The sequence below is a fragment of the Elephas maximus genome, chromosome 24 (genome assembly GCF_024166365.1).
Source record: "Elephas maximus indicus isolate mEleMax1 chromosome 24, mEleMax1 primary haplotype, whole genome shotgun sequence".
Taxonomy (NCBI): domain Eukaryota; kingdom Metazoa; phylum Chordata; class Mammalia; order Proboscidea; family Elephantidae; genus Elephas; species Elephas maximus.
Window position 1 is genome coordinate 1,007,803 of NC_064842.1, and position 22,179 is coordinate 1,029,981.

General features: G+C 48.2%; 1 protein-coding gene across 1 annotated transcript; it reads left to right on the forward strand.

Moving 5' to 3' along the window:
* The first annotated feature begins 10,554 nt into the window (after nucleotides 1-10,554).
* Nucleotides 10,555-21,963, forward strand: NENF (neudesin neurotrophic factor). Its single transcript, XM_049868597.1, has 4 exons — nucleotides 10,555-10,764; nucleotides 19,298-19,358; nucleotides 20,516-20,619; nucleotides 21,455-21,963. Exons 1-4 carry the CDS (start codon nucleotides 10,588-10,590, stop codon nucleotides 21,629-21,631), a joined length of 519 nt encoding a protein of 172 aa, XP_049724554.1. The 5' UTR covers nucleotides 10,555-10,587; the 3' UTR covers nucleotides 21,632-21,963.
* Nucleotides 21,964-22,179: the final 216 nt, after the last annotated feature.

Consider the following 22,179-nt stretch of genomic DNA (forward strand, 5'->3'; position numbering starts at 1 on the left):
GCGCACTCGCGCATGCGCCCGCCGCCGGAGCCGCGAAAGTCTCGCTGGGAAGTGTAGTTCCGGGGCGGTGACGCCGGCGCGTCCCCCGACGCAGGCTGCGTCCCGACGTTAGACGCCTGGCCCCGCCCGCCGCTCTGCTGCTCTGTGGCGGGGGAAGAGGGCGGAAGTGTGGGACGAAGGGGACGAATGAGCGGGAAGTAGGCAGTTCAGATGGGCAGGAGCGCTAGGCGGCAACTGGCAGGGGGGCCCAGCTGGTGGTTTGTGGCCAGCAAACGCGGACAGAGCGCTTTGTGCGTTACGAAGCCCTTTCACGCACATGATGCCCTTGAGCCTGCGGGGACCCCTTCGGGGGGCCGTTTTTCTCCCTGTTTTACACATGGACAAACTGGGTGCCCTGTCCCGGAAAGAATGGGGTGGTATGGCACGATGATGATTTGATCCGCGAGTGCACTGCAGAATTGGAGTTCTTTCCAGTATCCCCTGCAGGCTTCGCGCTCTTCACCGCAGAATGCACCTGCTAAGCCCTGTCCTGCCTCACGGGACCACGTGGGAGCCAAAGACATGGCACAGGGAAACCTAGCGCCCTCCTTTAGGGCACTGTTCACCACAGCAGGAGCTGCCTGCCCTGAATGTGGCGGAAAATTGAGTGGTGGCCCTGTGGCGGGGAGGACCTGAGGACCACATCTTCCTCTCCTCCTGCTGGGCGAACAGCTGTTCTGTGTGGCCAGCCTGGGCTGCCTGGTGAAGAAGCAGATGGAGGCTGCAGCCGACCCCCTCCACTCAGGCCACTCAGGGCCTCTTCCCTCGTCGGTGGCAAACATGGTAGCTCCATCCACATCAGAGCACCCTGGACCTCCTGACACTTTAGCAGTCCCATCACTTCTGACCACCCTCTCCCTGCCTCAGGCCCTCTGTTTTTGCATCTATTAAATGGGACAATATATATAGCATCTAACACCTTGTAGGCAGTCAACAAATGCTTGTTAAATTTATGAATTAACCACTTTTTCCAGCCATTTCATTTAACAGTCACTTGCCAAAACAAATAACAACTAATTAAATTTCTTACTGTACTAATACAAGCATGGTTGATAGAACAAGTCACAGAATCATACAATTGTCGATCTGGAAGAAACCAGAGAAATCTGTTCCAGTCCTTTCACTCCTCTCTACTCTTTGTTGATGTAAACAAATTGGAAGATTATGGGCTCCTAATGTGGTTGCCATGAGCCAGATTCAACTCAGCAGTACAGTAACTGTTGTTTGTTTGTTTTTGCTTTTTAACATTTGAAGGAGATAGTGACTAGTAGGAAGGTCAACACTCATTCAACAAATACAATGTGCTAGGCACTGGAGATAAAGAAATGAGTAAGATACACCCCAAGGTCCTTGCTCTTGTGGTTCTTACATGCTAGTGTGGAGAGAGACCACAAACATGCAAACATGCTGTCTCCAAGTCTCCTCACAGTCCCCAGGGAGCACACTCCAGTCAGACTCTCAACCCCTCCACTCCAGTGAAACAGTGCCTGGCAAGGTCACAAATGACTTCCCTGTTGTCAGATCCAGCAGTCATTTCCCCTCCTCCTCTTGGTCCATTAGCAGCATTTGACTCAACTGACCTTCCCTCCTCCTCTACACAGCTTCCCCTCTGGCTTCCGGGACAGCACACCCTCCCCTTTTCCTCTTGCCTCACTGGCTGCCCCTTTTCAGTCTCCCTGCTGGCTTCTCCTTATCTCCTCAAGTCTGCAGGGTGATATTCCCCAAAGCCAGGTCTTCAAACCTCCCCTTTACCCACTCCCCAGGGGCTAGGTGAAGTGGCCTCTTCTAGTCTCGTGGCTTGAGTTACCCTGGAATACGTATTTCCAGCTTCCAGCTCTCCCCTGATCCTCAGGCTCATGTGTCCACTGCTGACACACTTTCACTTGGATGTCCACCCAGCAGTGATTAAAAGGGACTCGGGGGCCAGACTCTTGTTATTGTTAAGTGCTGCAGAGTCAATCCCTTCTGAGATAAAAAGAGCAGATTGCGCAAGCACAAATGAAGGAAGATAGATGCCATGCGACGTGAGATCCCAAGGAACAAAGGAACAGAAGCGGAAGAGAGACAAGGAATTTCACCTAGAACTGGTGCCCTGAATTCAAACCCGTGGCCTCCCAAACTGTGAGAAAACAAATTTGCTTGTTAAATCCACCCACTTGTGGTGTTTTTGTTGTGCAGCACTAGGAAACCAGCACACAGATCATGTCATACCTCCGCTTCAACCCCTGCCAAATCCTCACAATGGCCTATGGGACCCTATACTCTCACTCCTCTTCCCCTCACTCTCTCAGCTCCCACATGCTGAGCACACAGCGGCAGAAGAGCCTCTGCATTGACTGACCCCTGTGCTGGGAACGTTCTTCTTCTGGGTATCCTCACCTCCTTCAGGTCTTCCCCCTGATTACAGAGATGACTTCTCTGAGCATCCTATTAAAGCATAAACCCCACTGGCAGCACATCCCCTACCCTGCTTTATTTTTCTCCCTAGCACTGACCACTTCTGACATTCATTTATCTTCAGTCTTCCTTCACCAGAATCTAAGCCCTGTGAAGGCAGTGCTCTTGCATCCACTGCCATATCCCAAGGCCTTCAACAGTACTTGGCACTTACTAGTACTCAGCAGTTGTTGAATAAATAAATGAACAAAATAATGTCATATATGTAATGGTAACAGCTCTAGAGAAAATAAAACAGGGTATGTAATAGGGACAGGGCAGCTGTGAGGGGTGGGGTGGCTAATTTATCTTGCAGGGCCAAGAGAGGCTTCACGATGATAGGGTTTGTGGACCCCACAACCCAAGGTGCTTGACACACATATGATAGCTGACCCAGACCTAAATTAACCTCCATTTTTAAGATCAAAACTACACTTTGGCCTAAGACTCTCTGTTGCTGCTCTTCTGAAAAGATCATTTTGCCTCCTGTAAAAGTTTAATGCTGGTAACACAGAGAGAGCAAGGATCAGGGCTTGACCCTGTGGGGAATGTTCTGTTAAGAAGATGTTTGTTAAGAATGTTTACACAGTTTGCCTCAAGGAAGGTACTTTGGTCAACAGGAGGTTAGGAAATAGAATTCATGTTAAATGAAGCTGGAACCTGTGACTGACTCGCGACCTTGCAACTAAGATAAGGTAAACATCAATCAGCCAGCCTTAGTCCTGATATCCAGACTGCCAAGTCGAGCTTTGTGTTCACTCACTGGGATCTTCCTCTCCGTTTCTGCTGACTCTTTGTAAATCTGTAACTAATTAAAAAGCATAAGCCTGTTAGTTTAAGATAAGACACAGACATGCTGCTGTGACAAAAACCTGACTCCATTTATTCCGAACAGAGTGTTCTTTCAAACAAATCTTAACCAAAACCAGATCAAACTTGCTGCTGTTAAGTCGATCCCAACTCACAGCCACCTTCTGGGACAGAGTAGAACTGCCCCATGTGTTTCCAAGGAGTGGCTAGTGGATTGATTCCAAGTGCTGACTTTTTACTTAGCAGCTGAGCTCTGAGCAATCCCAAGGACTGTCCCATAGAGTTTCCAAGGAGCGCCTGGTGGATTCAAACTGTCCACCATTTTGTTAGCAGCCGTAGCTCTTAACCACTACGCCACCAGGGCTTCCAACAAACAATCTTAGGATGTGTTGTAGGGGGAAAATCTCACAAAGTTTAGTAAAGCAAAAAGAAAGTTTTATTCGGCATATATTCAAAAAGGCAAAAGTGGGACGTGGACAAACACGCTGCCACAGCCACGTCTGCCCGAGTCCAAGGGAGGTTACAGACTCATCAGTACATATTAACACTGCAAAACGGGCAAAACCACTGAAAGGTTCACCTGTTCACTGGTTGGCTAGAAACCGTGATCTTATATTTTGAATTGTCCCTCTCAACAATCATTGGTTCAGGTTTCAGTAAGGACCATCAGGAGGGTCTTCATGGGTCCAACAAATTTCTATTCACTAAATTTTAATAGAAAAAGATAACAGGGGAAAGTCTTGTGCTCTGGCTCATGTGAAAGTTTCCATATAAGATATTTTCCAAGATTGTCTTAGCTGTTGCCTTCATACCTCAGGGCCTAGTTGATGTGTCCTTGGGAGCCCTTGTGAGCCCAGCTCCAGCTAGGTCACATTCTCTACGCTCAACCCGAAACCAAACCAAACCCATTGCCGTCTAGTCACTTCTGACTCATAGCAACCCTACAGGACATAGTAGAACTGCCCCATAGAGCTTCCAACGAGCACCTGGTAGATTAGAACTGGCAACCTTTTGGTTAGCAGCTATAGCTCTTAACCACTACACCACCAGGTATATGTTCAAGGACAGGGAATAACGACTCCAATATTATTTCCTAAACCAGATGTAGCAAATAGATTTACCGATGTTAAGAACATCTTGGTCAAACACATTCCAGGAGATGAAAGATTAATAGGTTAGAGGTTAATGTTAAGAAATTTTGTAGTTTAACAAACCTCTTATAACTTTTTGCCATCCCCCGCCCCCACCTCTCTGTGCCCGTGAGCACAGCCTCTGTTTGTTTCATCTGATAAAAACTGCTCTCTCTCTGGGTACCAAACACATTGCAGCATCTTGACTGGTATGTATGTCTGTCTCCCTGGTTCAGGAAACTTTTTTTTTAATCCTTCAATAAATCTCTTTGTTTTTATTTCTAGCAAGTGTAAGTCTGGTTATCTTGAGTTGAGACCTGAGTGATTAGGAGCCCACACATGGTGCCCTGCACCCCAAGCAGAGGGGCCTAGTACAGGCGTTACAAAGGCCAGGTTGGAACCCAAGCAGGAAGAGCGGGGCTGGAGGGGCGTGATGGAGGGGCAGATGCGGGACAGTCAGAGAAGCAGGCAGAGGCCAGATCACGGAGGCCGGCTCGTGCTGAGCCTGGGCTTGTTGGCTCTCAAGTCCAGTCCTTGCCTTGCCCTGCCCAGCTCTGGGCTGCAGGGACTGGCTCTGCAGGCTGGGTTTCTGCTGGATTCAGTCAAGAGGAAGCACTGCTGGGAGACTGGGGCAGTCAGGGCAGGGGGTAGGCCAGGATTTTTCTTTCTCTTATTCCATCCCTCTAGTAGCTTCCCTTCCGTGGCTCCAGCCCCTGGTGCAAAGGCTTTTCATGGTCTTAGTTCCAGCCAGGAGTCCCTGAGTTAACAACTCTGCTGCTAATAGAAAGGTTGGAGGTTCAAGTCCACCAAGAGGTACCTTGGAAGAAAGGTCTGGTCACCCACTCCCGAAAAGTCAGCCATAGAGAACGCTGTGGAACACGGTTCTACACTGACACGCGTGTAAAGGTTGCCACGGTTCTACGCTGACACGCGTGTAAAGGTTGCCACGGTTCTACGCTGACACGCGTGTAAAGGTTGCCACGGTTGTACGCTGACACGCGTGTAAAGGTTGCCACGGTTCTACGCTGACACGCGTGTAAAGGTTGCCACAGGCTGAAATCGCGAAGCTGACCGCAGCAACTGGTTACACGAAGCTGACCGCAGCGACTGGCTAGCTACAGCTAACCCACGTCCCCGGACTCCAGCAACCCCACCTCCTCCTTTTCCTGGCAGGACGGTGGCTTTCTGCTGTCGCTAAATCTCTGCGTTGCCTCAGGGTTGGTTCTCAGCCTTCCCCATTTCATCACCCAGGTAACAGCTCTGTGCATTACAGCCATTCTGTTTGAAATGCTCAAAGTGAACCAAAACCAAACCCACTGCTGTCAAGTGGACTTAACTCATAGCTACCCTCTAGGACACAGCAGAACTGCCCCATAGGGTTTCCCAGGCCGTAATCGTTATGGAAGCAGACTGCTACATCTTTCTCCCGCAGAGCGGCTGGTGGACTTAACTCATAGCTACCCTCTAGGACACGGCAGAACTGCCCCATAGGGTTTCCAAGGCCGTAATCGTTATGGAAGCAGACTGCTACATCTTCCTCCCGCAGAGTGGCTGGTGGGTTCCAGCTGCCGAACTTTTGGTCAGCGGCCAAGCACTTAATCACACTGTGCCTTGCAGGTACTGCCTGGTTCCAAATGATTTGGTTTCAACTGGAGAAAAGCAACCAGGGGGATGCCTGGAGAAACCCAAGAAAAATATGTTTTTAGAATCCTAACCCCTACACCTGTGTAGCTAATCCCATTTGGGAATAGGGTTTTCTTTGTTATGTTCATGAGGTCATACCAGTGTAGGGTGCCTTTTAACCCAATCACTTTTGAGATATAATAGAGCAGATTAGGTACAAAAGCAAGCACAAACGGGGGCGGGGGGGGAGGGAGGAAGATGCCACAGAAGAATGTTAGAGATGCTGAGACAAGGATTTTCCTTCAAAGTGGACAGAATCTTCTCCTAGAGCCAGTTCCCTGAATTTGAATTCTAGCCTCCTAAACTGTGAGAAATAAATTTCTGTTCAATAAAGCCATCCACTTGTGGTATTTCTGTTACAGCACCATTAACGAACTAAGACAGCAGGTTATTCAATTATAAACTTATTCTCTTATCCCGGGGAGAGGGCAGCTAGATCTAACCAGCAGAAATTTCAGAGTATTTCCTGACTCAAAAAAAATTCCTAACAAATTAAACTGTACAAGTAGAAGGAGGTCAAGCAGAGGAGCAGCGCATTGCATGTCAGGGATATTATGAAGGAACGCCACGCATCAGGAAGGGGGTGATATTCTACTCGCTTCCAGAAGGGCCTCTTCCAACCTGGAGATGCTGTGACACTCTCTAACACTGACACTGTGCTCCCCAGTTCACACAGCTTTTCACACCCATTATCTTTTTTTAGTTTCAACACCACCCTGTGAAGTAGGCAGTAAGTATGAGATGAGGAAACTGAGATCCAGAAGTTAGCTGACAGGTCCTGTTTAGGTCACTCTGCACTAGAAGGCTGTCAAAAGTGTAAAAAAACTCTAACTGTGTATGGAGAGAAATGATAGAATTTTGTTGAGGAATACAACTCAAGCTGAGCTGTTGTTAGGTGCCATCGAGTTGGTTCCAACTCGTAGCAACCCTATGTACCACAGAACGAAACACTGCCCGGTTCTGCGCCATACTTAAAATCGTTGTTATGCTTGAGCCCATTGTTGCAGACACTGTGTCAATCCAGAGGGTCTTCCTCTTCTCCACTGACTCTGTACTTTACCAAGCATGATATCCTTCTCCGGAGACTGATCCCTCCTGATTACATGTCCAAAGTATGTAAGCCGCAGTCTCCCCATCCTTGCTTCTAGGGTGCATTCTGGTTGTACTTCTTCCTAGACAGATTTGTTTGTTCTTTTGGCAGCCCTTGGTATATTCAATATTCTTCGCCAACACCAGAACTCAAATGCATCAGTTCTTCTTCAGTCTTCCTTATTCACTGTCCATCTTTCACAGGCATATGATGCAATTGAAAATACCATGGCTTGGGTCTGGTGCACCTTAGTCTTCAAGGTGACATCTTTGCTTTTCAGCAGTTTAAAGAGGTCCTTTGCAGAAGATTTGCCCAATGCAATGCGTCTTTTGGTTTCTTGACTGCTACTTCCATGGGTGTTGATTGTGGATCCAAGCAAAACAAAACCCTTGACAACTTCAATCTTTTCTGTTTACAAGTCCAGTTGGGAGGATTTTTGTCTTCTTTACAGTTTTTTTTTTTTTTTTTACAGTGAGGTGTAGTAATCTGTACTGAAGGCTGTAGTCTTTGATCTTCATCAGTAAGTGCTTCAAGTCCTCTTCATTTTCAGCAAGCAAGGTTGTGTCATCTGCATAACGCAGGTTAACTAGTCTTCCTCCAATCCTGATGCCCTGTTCTTCTTCATATAGTCCAGCTTCTCAGGTTATTTGATCAGCATACAGATTGAATAGGTATAGTGAAAGGATACAACCCTGGTGCACACTTTTCCTGACTTTAAACCACACAGTATTCCCTTGCTCTGTCCAAACAACTGCCTCTCGATCTATGCACAGGTTCCTCATGAGCACAAGCTGAGCAGCACCGAGTAAAATTACAGTGCTCTGACTTTCACAAAGGAACGCAGGGTTTTTATACAAGGTGACTGCAAGCACAAACAGGCCTTTCTTCATATCAGTTAATCTATTTCAAACGCATTCTTCTTGAGGGCAAGCATTTTTTTTCTGACCACAATCCGCACACACTTTCTGGAATCATAGTCAAGCAAGCATAATCACACTTGTTTATAAAACAAGACTTGTTTACCCAAAAGTGGTGCTTGTACTTTATAAGCAGCAGCAGGGGTTTGAAACAAAATGGAGTCTGACCCAGACCTGTGTCAGCCATTTTAGTTATGCCAAGCACCTCAGTTTTAGAGCGCTCTTTCATAAGCCTATTCTGATGAACACATGAATGTATGAACACTTGGTGCAGTCACTGAGGGGAGGTGTAGCCTGGCAGTTAAAAGCAGACTCTGGCCTTGAATCCTGGCTCTGCCATCAACTGTGATGCCTTGGGCAAGGTACTTGAGGTCTCTGTACCTCAGTTTTACCATCTTCAAAATAGGGAGTAATAATAGAACTTGCCTCATAGAGTTATAGTGAGGATTAAGTGAGTTAATACATGCGAAGTCCTTAAACCAGTGCCTGGCAGTAAACCGTTCTTTGGACTCCTTTGCCAACTCTCCTCAACTGCCAAATGTTGGAGGGCCCCAAGAACTCTGCCCATGCTCTGCTCCTTATCTCTACCCACATACACTTCCTTGGCAATCTCATCCAATACCGTGGCTTTAAATACCGCCTATATGTCAAACAAAAACAAAAAAACCAGACCTGTTGTATGGAGTTGATTTCGATTCATGGCAACCGTATGTTATAGAGTAGAACTGTGTTCCATAGGGCTTTCTTGGCGGTAATCTTTATGGAAGCAAATCACCAAGTGTTTCTTCCGCAACGCTGCTTCGTGGGTTCAAACTGCCACCCTTTGATTCCAAAATTTATATCTCCAGCCTAAAACTCTCCCCCACCTCATATATCCAACTGCCTGTTTGACACCTCGGAACCCTGGTGGCAAGTGGTTAAGAGTTATGGCGAGCTACCGCTGCTAACCAAAAGGTCGGCAGTTTAAACCCACCAGTCGCTCCTTGGAAACTCTATGGGGCAGTTCTACTTTGTCCTATAGGTCGCTATGACTTGGAATCAACTTGATGGCAATGGGTTATTTGACACCTTGCTTATTTGTCTAATATGCATCTCAAACTCGGTGTGTTCAAATAGAGCTCTTGACCTTCCCCCCTAAACCTGCTCCTCTACGGTCTCTCCTTTCTTTGTAAACAGCAACTCCATCCTTTCAGTTGCCCAGACTCCTCTCTGACTCCACATCTTGTCTGTCAGCAAATTCTGCCAGCTACACCTTCACAGCATATCCAGAGTACACCCACTTCTCCCCAGCTCCCCTGCTACCACCCTGGTCTAAGCCACCATCATCTCTCACCTGGATTATTGCAGCACTCAAGTAACTGGGCTCCCCGTTTGTCTATTCTCAACAAGACAGCCAGAGGGATCTGGCTAACATTTTAAGTCATTCCTCTGTTTCATTTCCTCAAATAGCTTCCCATCTCACTCAGAGTAAAAGTCAAAGTCTTTTAAGTTGTGCTGTGAGGACCCAGCCTGATCTGCCCCTACCCCTTACCTCCTCCGTCCTGATTTCAGCTCCTACCTTTCTCTGGCCTCCTTGCTGTTCCTCCAACAGCCCAGGTGCTCTCCTTTCTGAACTTTTCATGGACTTGTCTTTCCCTCTGCTTGAACTATTCTTCTTTCAGGACTCCCTCTCGCACCTCCTGTAGACTTTTATACAGATACTTTCTTCTCAGCGGGCCTTCCCTGGCCACCCTATTTAAAACTGCAATGCCCAAGACTCCCTATCCCTTTCTCCTGCCTTATTCTTCTCCCCCGTAGTATTCGCCACATCTAACATACACTGTATCTACCTTACCTGCTGTCCTATCTTCCCCGTGGACTGTAAGCTCCATGTGGGTGGGTCTTTGTCTTGCTCAGCGGAGTGTCCCCAGTGACCTGGCACATGGAGACCCTCAAAAATACTTGTCAAATAAATTAATGAAAGAAGCCTTACACAAGTGTTAGCTATTATTTAGGGTCGTATCTGGAAGCTGTTCCCCACCCTTCAGGACCCAAAATTTAAACCTCATGGGAGGAGAAAAAATATCAGCCAAAAATGAAATTGCATTAGTAAAGTTGGGGTTCTACTTTATGAATGTACCATCCTAGTTGAGGTGCTGGAAGGTTGGGGTGTGTCACCTGGATAACTAGTGAAGGAAATTGGTAACACGTTGGTCTGTTGCCCAACTTTCATCAGTAGCTAGTGAGGAGACTTGGGTTACACTTCCAGTTCCCAAGTTTCCAGGGGCGCGTCCCAGGCCGCGGGGAGGAGGAGGCGCGGGGTCCGCGGCCCGGCTGCTCGCCCCGCGGGTTGGGAACCTTGGGCCCGGCTGCTCGCTCCCGCTCGGGGGGCCTGGGGGCGGCCTCGGGGAGGGCCTCGGGGGCCTCGGGGAGCCTCGGGGGGCCCGGCTGCGGCGCGGGGCGGGGCTCCGGGGCCGCCCCCGCCCCGCTCGGCGCGCTCAGCATGGCGGGCCCCGCTCCGGGGCGGAGGCTGCGGCCGCTGGCAGCGGTGGCCCTGGTTCTGGCGCTGGCCCCGGGGCTCCCCGCAGCCCAGAGCCGGCAGGCGCCGCGCCCCGCCGAGCGGGGGCCCCCGGTGCGGCTCTTCACGGAGGACGAGCTGGCCCGCTACGCCGGGGAGCAGGTAGGCGGGCCTGCGGGGGGCGGGGGCGGCCGGGGGCGACCGGGGGCGGCCGAGGCCTTGGGGCGACGGAGGCCTTGGGGAGACCGAGGCCTTGGGGCGACGGAGGCGTTGGGGCGGCCGAGGCTTCGGGACGCGCGGCCACGGGGCGCCCCCTCCCGGCTCCAGACGGCGCCCCTGAGGGCCGGGCCCGGCCTGCTGGGCCCCTCAGTGCGGGTCGATGGCGCAGGGGGAAGAGGCCCTACAGCCCCCCCACACCGAGCCCCACTCGCTGGAGACGCCGTGGATGGTGGTCCATATGTGAACCCCAGAATCTTTTTTTTATTTAATTCAGTACCAACATCAACTGGGCCTCCGGTTCAGTTTACTCACTGGGGGTACTGGGAGAGGAGAGGGAAGGAAGCAAAGCTGGATCTGGCGTTCCTATTAAATGCCTGCTCCCCGGGATAGGTGGGGACTGGGGTAGGTCCAGGGCGGGTGCAGGCGTTCCCTGCTCCTTGTTTTTCTGCTCCTGTGTCTCTGGCCTCCTCTGCAGCCAATTCTCCAACCCAGTTTTAGTGCCCCTGCCCTTGGGGCTGAGCCAGAGGTGAGTCATATTGGGGTTGGGTAGAGGGGAGGTCAGAGGTTAGAGACAGGAGTGTCCCCCTACTCCCACTCTGGACAGTAGTCTGGAGGTTCCCAGAAAACCCCTCACAGCTTGTGCTCGGATTCGTGGGCCTAGGTCTGGTGGCTCTGCAGTGTAGGGACAAAATGCTGTGTATGAACCGGACCTAGCGGGGCTGATGTTAGATTGAGGAAGGGGTGAGGGGACAGCTTTGGTGAGGAAACCATAGGACCACAGCATTTCAGCAACCAGTCTTTTTCTTTTACAGATGAGGAAACTGAGGCATGCCACCACTTAGCAGTAGAGCCATGAAGGGATCCCATGTTTTCTTTGTTAAAACCCCCTAGCCTGGACACTCTGACCCCTGAGCAGACAGGCCTTAGATGGATCCAAATCGCAAGGGAGACTCAGAAACGTGGCCCTCAGGTGGTGATCTCAGTTTGGGCATCAGCTGTAGAGAGAGGCTGGCTGAGAACACAGAAGGGGGGCCAAATGGCAGGGTTGTGGCTGGATGTCAGGGGACATCTTTTAGGGGAACGGGGGAACCAGATGGTGCAGGGTCGGAAATCTGTGCGGAAGAATAATGTAGCATAGCAGGCTTGAGCCCGCTGCCTTAGAAAGGCCTGCATGTAGGGCTGGACCTTGCCTAACTGATAATGGTGGCTCACCCTTCTAGACTGCTTGTAGTCTGGTTTATGTTGACATCTTATGTGCTTTGCAGAGGGCGGCTTTGTGACCAGACCTTAACTAAAAGCCGTGGGCTCCCAGTGAGTCTTTTCTGGGTTTTCCTGGGCAGAAACACTGCACACATGTTGCTGTATTTTTGTTGTTGTGGGGATAGTGCCCTCTGTGGGAGCCTCAGGGGAGGGAGAGAACGGGAGGGAGCCTCATGTGGAACCTTCCAGACACCGCCTGTGTTTTTTTCCCTTATGATCGGCTCTGTGTCATTGCTAGTCACTGTAATAAGTCTTAGCCCTGAGTACAACCCTATGCTGAGTCCTCCTCATGAATTTCCAAATGTGGGGGTGGCTCCCCCCCATTCCAAGGGAAGAGAAAGTTCAAACTTGAGGGTGCAGCAGCTGTGCCAGGAGCTGCAGAGTGAGGACTAAGAAAATCCTTTGTTTTTTTGATGTTACTGATACTTAGTTTGTGTAACGCTTTGTATTTGAAGAAAGTAGTTTTCTTAAGGGTAGCCAAGAAACGTGCAAGCCAAGAAAGTGGGTGCAGACCGCTCCTCAAAGAAGTTGGGTCATTAAGGGAACGAGAGAGGGAAGCTTGAGGTAGAAACAGGATAAGGACACTGTTGATTGGGCCGTGGAGCCCTGAGGATGTCTGTGTTGTTAGCTGGCTTGCAGTCAGCCTCTGACTCATGGCGACCCCATGTGTGACAGAGTACAACTGGGCTTTACAGGGTTTTCTTGGCTTTAATCTTTATGGAAGGAACGCCGGTGGTGCAGTTAAGCGCTTGGCAGCTAACCTAAAGGTTGGCAGTGGCTCTGCAGGAGAAGAGACCTGGCAACCTGCTCCCGTAAAGATTATAGCCTAGAAAACCCCATGGGGCCATTCTGCTCTGTCACTTGGGGTTGCTATGAATCAGAATTGACTCAACAACGCCCAACAACAACAATCTTTGCGGAAGCAGTTTGCCAGGCCTTTTTTCTGCAGACATGCTACGTGGGTTCGAGCCACCAACATTTAGGTTAACAGCTGACTGTGCCACCTGGACTCCTAAGGATGTCTCTAGGCAGAGGGAAGGAGCCAGAGAGAGGAATAGAGTTACGGAGGAGAAAGATAGCGGAATGAAGTGGGTTAGAGTTGGCTCTGGTGTGGTTTACCCTAAGGTGGTTTACGCTTGTCGTCCTGGGTGATTATCAGTGGTAGTCCCTTTCACTGTTACAACTGTCGTGATTTGTGTAAAACACATGATCTCTTCCTGTGTAATACATGTGTGATCACCCAGTTGGAGCATTCTACTTGTTCTGCTGTGTGACTTTGGGCACATTACTAAACCTCTTGGAGTCGCAGTTCTTTTCACCTGTAAGATGCTTATAGACAGGATTCTACCAAAGGAGCAGAACCAGTGAGACAGACAGATACTGTTGTTGTTAGTGTCCTCGAGTTGGTTCTGTCTCATAGATGCTGGTAACAAGGAATTGGCTTCTGTAATTGTGGGAGCTGGCTAGGTAAGTCCAAAATCTGTAGGGCAGGCAGTCATATCAGAAGGGCAGGCTGAAAACTTTTGGGTAGGGTCTGATGCTCTAGCCCACAGGCAGAATTTCTTCTTCCTCAGGTAGACCTCACTTCTGTTCTTAAGGACTTTCAACTGATTGGATCAAGCCCACCCAAGTAATCTAGGATAATCTATACATAAAATGAACTGATTGTAGGTATTAATCACATCTGCAGAATTCCCTTACAACATCACCTAGGCGAGTGTTTGATTAGATTCCTGAGTGCTAAGCCCACCCAAGTTGACACATAAAACTGATGGTCACAATGTTTATAATAAGAGTTCCTACTCTAGAGTGATTTTGTGAAGATAAAATGAGATGGTGATATGCAAAGTGCCCAACATAGGCCAGGCATAGTGCTAGCATTGTTGCTGTTAGGTGCCCTGGATCCTACGTACAACAGACGGAAAAGTTGCCCAATTCTACGCCATCCTCACCATTGTTGCTATGCTTGAGCCCACCCTTGCAGGCAGTGTCAGTCCATCCTGTTGAGGGTCTTCCTCTCTTTCGCTGAAGCTCTACTTTACCAAGCATGATGTCCTTCTCCAGGGACTGGTCCCTCTTGACAACATGTCCAAAGTATGGGAGACAAAGTCTTACTAGCCTTGCTTCTAAGGAGCATTCTGGCCGTACTTCTTCCAGGACAAATTTGTTTGTTCTTTTGGCAGTCCATGGTATATTCAATGTTTTTTGCCAACACCATAATTCAAAGGCATCAATTTTTTGGTCTTTCTTATTCATTGTCCAGCTCTTGCATGCATGTGAGGTGATTGAAAATACCATGGCTTGGGTCCAGTGCATCTTAATCCTCAAAATGACCTTTTTTGCTTTTTAGCACTTGAAAGAGGTCTTTTGCCCCAGATTTGCTCAGTGCGATACATTGTTTGATTTCTTAACTGCTGCTTCCATGGGTGTTGATTGTGGATCCAAGTAAAATGAAATCCTTGACAACTTCAATATTTTTTCCATTTATCATGATATTGCTGATTGGTCCAGTTGTGAGGATTTTTGTTTTCTTTTTGTTGAGGTGTAATCCATACTGAAGGCTGTGGTCTTTGATCTTCATCAGTGAGTGCTTCAAGTCCTCTTCACTTTCAGCAAGCAAGGTTGTGTCATCTGCATAATGCAGGTTGTTAATGAGTCTTCCACCAATCCTGATGCCTCATTCTTCTTCATGTAGTCCAGCTTCTTGGATTGTTTGCTTGGCATACAGATTGAATATGCATGGTGAAAGGATAGGACCCTGACACACACCTTTCCTGACTTTAAACCACACAGTGTCCCTTTTTTCTGTTTGAACGAATGCCTCTTGTTCTAAGTATAGGTTCCTCATGAGCACAATTAAGCATTCTGGAATTCCCATTCTTTGCAAAGTTATCCATAATTTGTTATGATCCACACAGTGGAATGTCTTTGTATAGTCAGTAACATGTAGGTAAACATCTTTCAGGTGTTCTGGCGTAGATTAGTATTCTTGAAATACTTCCTGAAAATCTGAACAGTGCCTCAGTGGTGCCCCTTTAAACCCACTTCTCCCCACTATCTGTAGTAAGGGTTGTATTCCAAAACCAAACGAGTTGCAGTGGAGTTGATTCTGACTTCTGGTGACGCCATGAGTGTCAGAGTAAAACTGCTCCACAGGGTTTTTAGTGGCTGAGTTTTTGGAAGTAGACCATGCTAACCACCTGCACCACCCAGAAATTCCAAGGGTTGTGTACAGGGGTGGATTATCCAATAGGTGAGGTAAGCGTGGAGTTTGCCTTGCTTACCAGATCATCTATAGTTGGCAGTTTCACGTCTTCGATGTGGTGAAACCATGTGAAATTGTTCACGACAGATTAGTAAGTAAGCACAAGTAAGCCATGCCTACCTTGCTTACTGGATCTTCCACCCGGTCAGGGCTTGTAAATTTGAAAAGAGGCTTCGATTCTGTAGGAATGTGCAGTGGGGATGGGATAGAGACAGATGCCAGCCATATCTAGAAGCCGAATCTTTGATGTGGTGAAACAATGTGCCATTGTTCCCTACAGATGATTTGGTAAGCAACGTGAGCACCGTGCTTACCTTGCCTGTTGGATAATCCACCCCTGGTTGTATAAGGAGGTTATTTAGAGGACCTTTCATGTAGATGACACATGGCTCACAGCGTAAGCATGTTGAACAAAAATGAAAATAGGGCAAGAAGATAAAATACGTTCTAGGTGCCATTCTGTGACCCTTGTTTTCTTAAGTTCTGGTCAGAATTGGCCTTATATGTGGAGAGACTGATGGTCCCCCTTCACTGTTGGCTGTACCCTTGTTCCATTACCTGCTATTATAGCAGGATTTTACTGTTTGCTTATAAATTTTAAGTCCAAGAGTAGTTCAGGTTTTCAGTGAGGAAGAATTGGGATGTAGACTCAGACGGGTGTGAGTCTGAATCCTGGCTTTTTATTCACTAGCAGAGAAATCTTTGGCAAGATTATTTAAACGCTAAGCCTCAGTTTCTTTATCTACAGAATGGGTATAGTGAAAGCTTCCTCACAAGGTCATTATAAAAACTAAGGTCAGTAAGTACCATACATGGAGTCCCTGCATGGTGCCAACGGTTAACACATTCTGTTGGTAACCAAAAGACTGACAGTTCAGTGGCACCCAAAGATGCCTCCGAAGAAAGGCCTGGCATTGTACTTCTGAAAATCAGCCAGTGAAAACCCTAAGGATCACAATGGTCCGATCTGGTTGTGCATGGGTTCTCTGTGAGTTGGGGACTAACTCAACGGCAGCTAACAACAATTACAGAGAAAAAAACCTGCAGCTCAGAGAAGTTAAGTAATTTACCCAAGGCAACACAGCTCATGTATTGGCTCAAACCCAGGCCTGTGTGACTTTAAAGCTTGTGCAAAGACCATGACACCAGGAGGCTCCGCTTTTGATCTCTTGGGAAAGCGGCCTCTCCTGTGTGACCACAGCTCTGCTGTGGTCATAAATAGATAAAAAGTGTCATATCTATTTACATACATTCAACTCTAAATCCAAAAGATCTCCCCCTCTGGCCTTCCTGGGGATGGGGTTTGGGAAGACTCCATGGTGTCAAGCTGGGACTGAGCATGTCTGTATCATGGCTCATGTTCCTGAGTCCCCATTTATGTTCCTGAGCCTTCTACCCACCCTTGGCCTTCTCAGTTGGCATTTCCCAGGCCTGACAACCACTGCCTGCCGGCCCCTGTCAGTGGCTGTCCGACTGCATGTGATGAGAGCTCACCCTTCCCCATATGACTCTGAGGCTTAACTGAAAAGTCCCTTCCCCTGTGGAGCCTGGGGAATGCTGTGTAACAGACGTCCAGCAGGCACGAGACATGCCTTCCTGCCTCTGTGCTATGACTCCCTTTTAGGCGCACACCTTCAGTGCATAGTTTAATGAGGAGATGAATATTTACCTGTTGGGAAAATGCACTGTATGATCTGTGGTTAAGTATGTCTGTACCTTCTGTATGTGGGTGTCATGTTTATTTGGCTTTTCGTGTACAGGAAAGCGAGAAATATCACAGGAAAAGCAAAAGAATGGGAAATATGACAAAATATCATAGATAAAATTATAACTGCAATGTAGTTTTCAGAATTGATGTAAACACCTAGCCCCATTTGATAAGTGGCCAGAGTGGAGGACCAGGTGATTCCCTTGAAGGAGAAGCAGTTGGTCCTCACTGAAGCATGCAGTCTGCAGGCTGGTAGAGATGTGCCATTTAAAGTAACCCCTGAGACTAGGATAGTAGTCTTGTGGGACATCTTGCCAATAGGGATAACATAGTTCATGAAGTGTGTGTTCTACGTCCCAGTTTGATGAGCAGCGTGTGGAGTCTTAAAAGCTTGTGAGCAGCCACCTAAGATACAACTATTGGTCTCTACTCGTCTAGAGCAAAAGAAAAAGAAGGAAACCAAAGACTCAAAGAAGAAACCAGTCTACAGGATTAATAGTCTACACGAACCACCGCCTCATCTACCCTGAGACCAGATGAACTAGATGGTGCCCAGATGCCACTCCTGACCAGTCTGATCGGGGCCACAATAGATGGACCCTGATAGAATCAGAAAAAACAGTGGAACAGAACCTCAAATTCCTAAAAAAAAAAAAAAAAAAAAGACCTATTGGACTGATTGAGACTGGAGGACTTCCTGAGACTATTGCCCTGAGACACTCTTCAGACCTTGAACCAAAACTAACCCTTGAGGTCACCTCGTAGCTAAATAACAAATTGGCTCAAAAAATAATGAATAACACCTGAAAGTACTGTGCTCCTTTAAAACGTCACCTGTACGAGACTAAATAGTTGCTAATTACTTCAAAACTAAGATGAGAATATAAGGGGGCAAGGAAACTCCGTTAACGGAAACAGCAGGAACAATGAGAATGTTCACGCATTGTGAAGAATGTAACCAATATCGTTGAACAACTTGTGTAGAAATTGTTGAATGGGAACCTAAACTGCTGTGTAAACCTTCACTGAAAACACAATAAATTATTATAAAATAAAATAACCTTTGGTAGATAAGGTGGAGCACTTCTCCACAAAGTCAACAGAATCCTGGGAACTAGATTTATAAGCCAGTTAGTGAATAATAGTAACCAGCCATTCCTGAGCTCCTTCTGCGTCCTGCCAGGTGTACACACACAGTGTTTCATTCAGTCTTCTGGAAAGGTACCAGCACCAGCCGCCATCAAGTCAGCTGTGACTCATGGTGACCCCCCGGGTGTCAGAGTAGAGCTGTGCTCTGTGAGTTTTCAGTGGCTTGATTTTTCCCAGTAGATAGCTGGGACTTTAATCCAGAGCGCCTTAGGGTGGCCTTGAACTGCCAATCTTTTGGTTAGCAGTTGAATGCATTGACCGTTTGCAGCACCCTGAAAGGTAGGTAGGTGTTATCTCCATTTAATAACTAGAGAAACTGAGGCCAGAGAAATTACGTGACAGAGGATAGTTGCCTTGGGCAAGTTGCTTAACTTTTCTGAGCCTTAGTTCTGTTTCTGCTAAAGCTGGTGTTGAAGACACTTGACTGTAAGCTCCATGATGTCAAGAACTATTAAGCCTGCCCCCCTGCCTGCCCAAGAGGATACCAACCAGTGTGTCTTTGGAGGGCCGGAGATTCCTGCAGGCCCAGCAGCACTTCCACCCTAACGCTGACCTGAGAGCCGCCTGGCAGGGTCCCCTACCCCCAGCAGGGCTGGGACAAAGGGAAGACCTGGTCCCGGGTGACTATCCAGGATCTGCCAGTCCCCCAGACCACACCTGGACCTGAGAGAAGTTAAAACTCATGCTATTTGTGTTCATCTGTCTCTTTAGTTTATAGCAGTTTGGGGGAGGGATAGGGAACTCTAAGGTAGCATTTTATACCTATTAATGTAGCAAAAATACGGTTCTTAGGTAGTACAGATGGTTTGTGCTGTACTACTAACCTAAAGGTCGGCAGTTAGAACCTACCCAGCTGTGCTGTGGAAGAAAGGCCTGGCAACCTGCTTACGTAAAGATTACAGCCAAGAAGACCCTATGGGGCAGTTCTACTCTAACATATGGGATCGCTATGAGTCACAATAGACAGCAACTCTTTTGGTTTTGTTTTTATAACCTTAGTTACTGATCTCTGCACAGCTCAAGATGGAAAATAGCTTTACTAACCTGCACAGGAAGGTTTGCTTCCTGTTCACAGCATCTTCCCTGCTTTCCAGGACGATCAGCCCATCTACATGGCAGTGAAGGGTGTGGTGTTTGATGTCACTTCCGGAAAGGGTAAGTAGCTTGGGTGTTGAATCTCCACTTCTGGGGAGCTGAGGAGCCAGAGTGGAGACTTGGGGCGGTGGGGGGAGGGGGGGTGATGGATGGGAGGGAACGCCGGGCAAGGCCTTCTCCTTCTGTCTCAAATGACCCAGTCGAGTTGACAATCTTTGTCAGCATTTTACTTCAACAGTTTTTTCTAACAATGCCGCGCCTTGACGCAGAAGCCTTCTGTGGCTCCCCGTTGCCTATAGAATCAGCCCAGACTTGATAATTTAGCCTAGTTGAGGCGGAGAGAAGACATGCTACCCCTTTAGGTAGGAGCCCTGGTGGTACAAATGGTTGAGCACTCAGCTGCTAACTGAAAGGCTAGCGGTTCGAACTTACCCGGCCATGCCGCAGGAGGAAGACCTGGTGATCTGCTCCCATAAAGATTACAGCCTGGAAAACCCTATGGGCAGTTCTGCTCTGTCTCTTGGGGCTGTTATGAGTCGAAATCGACTTGACAGCACCAGACAACAACTCCTTTAGGCAATCAGCGTGGCTTCGAAGGAGAAGGTTGAGCAGCCCAGCCTGGGCTACATCGATCTTTTCTCTGTTACCAAATTTAAACTGTGGCAGGATTATGTACCGCAGTCAAGTATATGCTTAAGTAACATGACAAAATAAAAATATGTATCTTAAAAAAAAGAGAAACTGAAGCCAAGAATCAGATCATGGAACATCGTAGGGTATTTTATTGCCGTTTAATGGTTTTCCTGATTATAACTACAAATGATATCATGGAGGTAGCTATTGTAATGGCTTATCTTTTATTTGATACCAAACACTGGGGCATGGAAATGGACTTGGCTCCCACCAAACATTAAGAAGACCAAGCATTTTGATTGTTTGTTTCTCATTTTTAATAGTTTTAGGAGACTTTCTTCATCCTGTATTTTCTAAAACTCAGCTCTCTGCTCAGCATGTGTAGACTGCTCCATGTTCTGAATTGGTGGAATCTGGACTGGTGGATGGGGTGGGTCAGTGCACTTCACGCCGTCATTGCCCTCCTGCTCCTTGGGCCTGGAGTCTTTTAGGGTTGTTTCGGTCTTGGGAGCCCCCCACCCCAGTTTGCAGGTCCCTGGCTGCTCTGCCTGCGGGTTCACACCTCTTCCCTCCTCCCCACACAGAGTTCTATGGGAGAGGAGCCCCCTACAATGCCTTGACTGGGAAGGACTCCACCAGAGGGGTGGCCAAGATGTCCCTGGACCCTGCAGACCTCACCCATGACATTGTGAGCCAGATTCCAAGCCATCATCAATATGTCCCACCCTAAGCCATGGCCTTCTTTACCTCCAGGCAAAGACTAATAACTAGTCTGTTTCTACTCCAGTCCACTCGGTGGAGTAGCCAACTGTTTTCTCAAAATACAAAATCTTGCTATGCCACTCCTACTTGGGCACCTTCCATGGCTCTCCATTGCCTACAGAGCCAAGTCCAGTCACTTGTGAACTTGGCATCTAACTCAGTGATCTTCACAGTTTGGCCCCAGACTGATCCCCCTTGCAGCCCAGCCACAGCAGATGACCCCCCACCCCCCTAGCCTCTTGCAGGTTTGCTGACAGTCTGAGACCCACTCTGCAGTTCTGTGGAGGACTTAGCTTGCGTGTTCATGTGCCTCTGAAGGAAAAACAGTGCAGATACAACCATGTCAGGATCTAATCCCAACAGAAAGGCTGGCGTCATCTCAGCTGTGCTCAGCACCAGGCAGAGCCGATCAGACTCTATACCACATTACAGAAAGGACTTAAGGAGGGAAAGGGTGCCTCAGTTTGTAGTGAGCGGCCTGTGGAGAATTTTGTGAGGTTAGCCAGGAAGAAGGGGGTGGACATGGGTTGCAGCAGAGCGCCCCCCATGGGTGTTCCCTGGGAGCCTTGAAGACTCTGATGAAGTCATTGCTCCCCTCTTTCCCTCCCCACTCAGGGCTGTCTCTTAAAAAGTCAGTTGTCTATTATTTGCTTTGCTCTTTTGTTCAGGGTGTGGGGAGGGCAAGGCTGGGATGGAGGGAAGTCAGTGGCCAGCACAGGTCACTCACCCCACCCTGTGTTTCTCGGGCTTTTCTCCCCTAGACGGGGCTCACACCCAAGGAGCTGGAGTCCCTGGATGACGTCTTCACCAGAGTGTACAAGGCCAAATATCCCATCGTCGGCTACACAGCCCGCAGAATTCTTAACGAGGACGGCAGCCCCAACCTGGACTTCAAGCCGGAAGACCAGCCCCATTTTGACATAAAGGATGAATTCTGATATCCATCTGCAGAGTCAGGGTCTTGGGAGGGTGGGGCAGAGGGACAGTCAGGTGTAAACCTGCAAAATCTGCTCCCTGAAGCCTCTGAGTCGCCGGGGTTGGAATAAAACAGGTGTGTAACCTGGAACTGCGATTTTTTATTGTCATAGTCAAGTTTTCCATCCACCTGGTAACCTGCCCACACACCAGCCAAGGTGCTGTTAATACCCGTCTCCTGGCCAGAAGGGGAGGCCCCCAAATGTCAACGTGGTTTCCTAGTGGTCGGATGATGAGTGGCTTTTATTTCTTTATACATTTCTGTATTTTCCAGATTTTCTACTGTGACTGTGCTTACTTTATAATAACAAAAATAAGCTTTCAAAATTATCTATCCATTTATGCTTTTCTGCACTTTCCAGATTTTGTACAATGTGTCAGTATTAGTTCTGACATTAGAAATTCATGTACCGTTACCTTTAATGTGTACCTACACTTCCGTGCCCTTCCTTTATGAGCTGCCTCCACCTCCTCTGTCTTCCTGGCTCCTGGAAAAACACAGCAGCGACAC

Excerpts from the sequence above, each read along its gene's own strand:
- NENF (XM_049868597.1), top strand. The coding sequence starts at position 10,588 with ATGGCGGGCCCCGCTCCGGGGCGGAGGCTGCGGCCGCTGGCAGCGGTG. Across the intron at positions 19,359-20,515 it reads TGATGTCACTTCCGGAAAGG|AGTTCTATGGGAGAGGAGCC; the intron begins GTAAGTAGCTTG and ends CTCCCCACACAG. Across the intron at positions 20,620-21,454 it reads CAGACCTCACCCATGACATT|ACGGGGCTCACACCCAAGGA; the intron begins GTGAGCCAGATT and ends TTTCTCCCCTAG.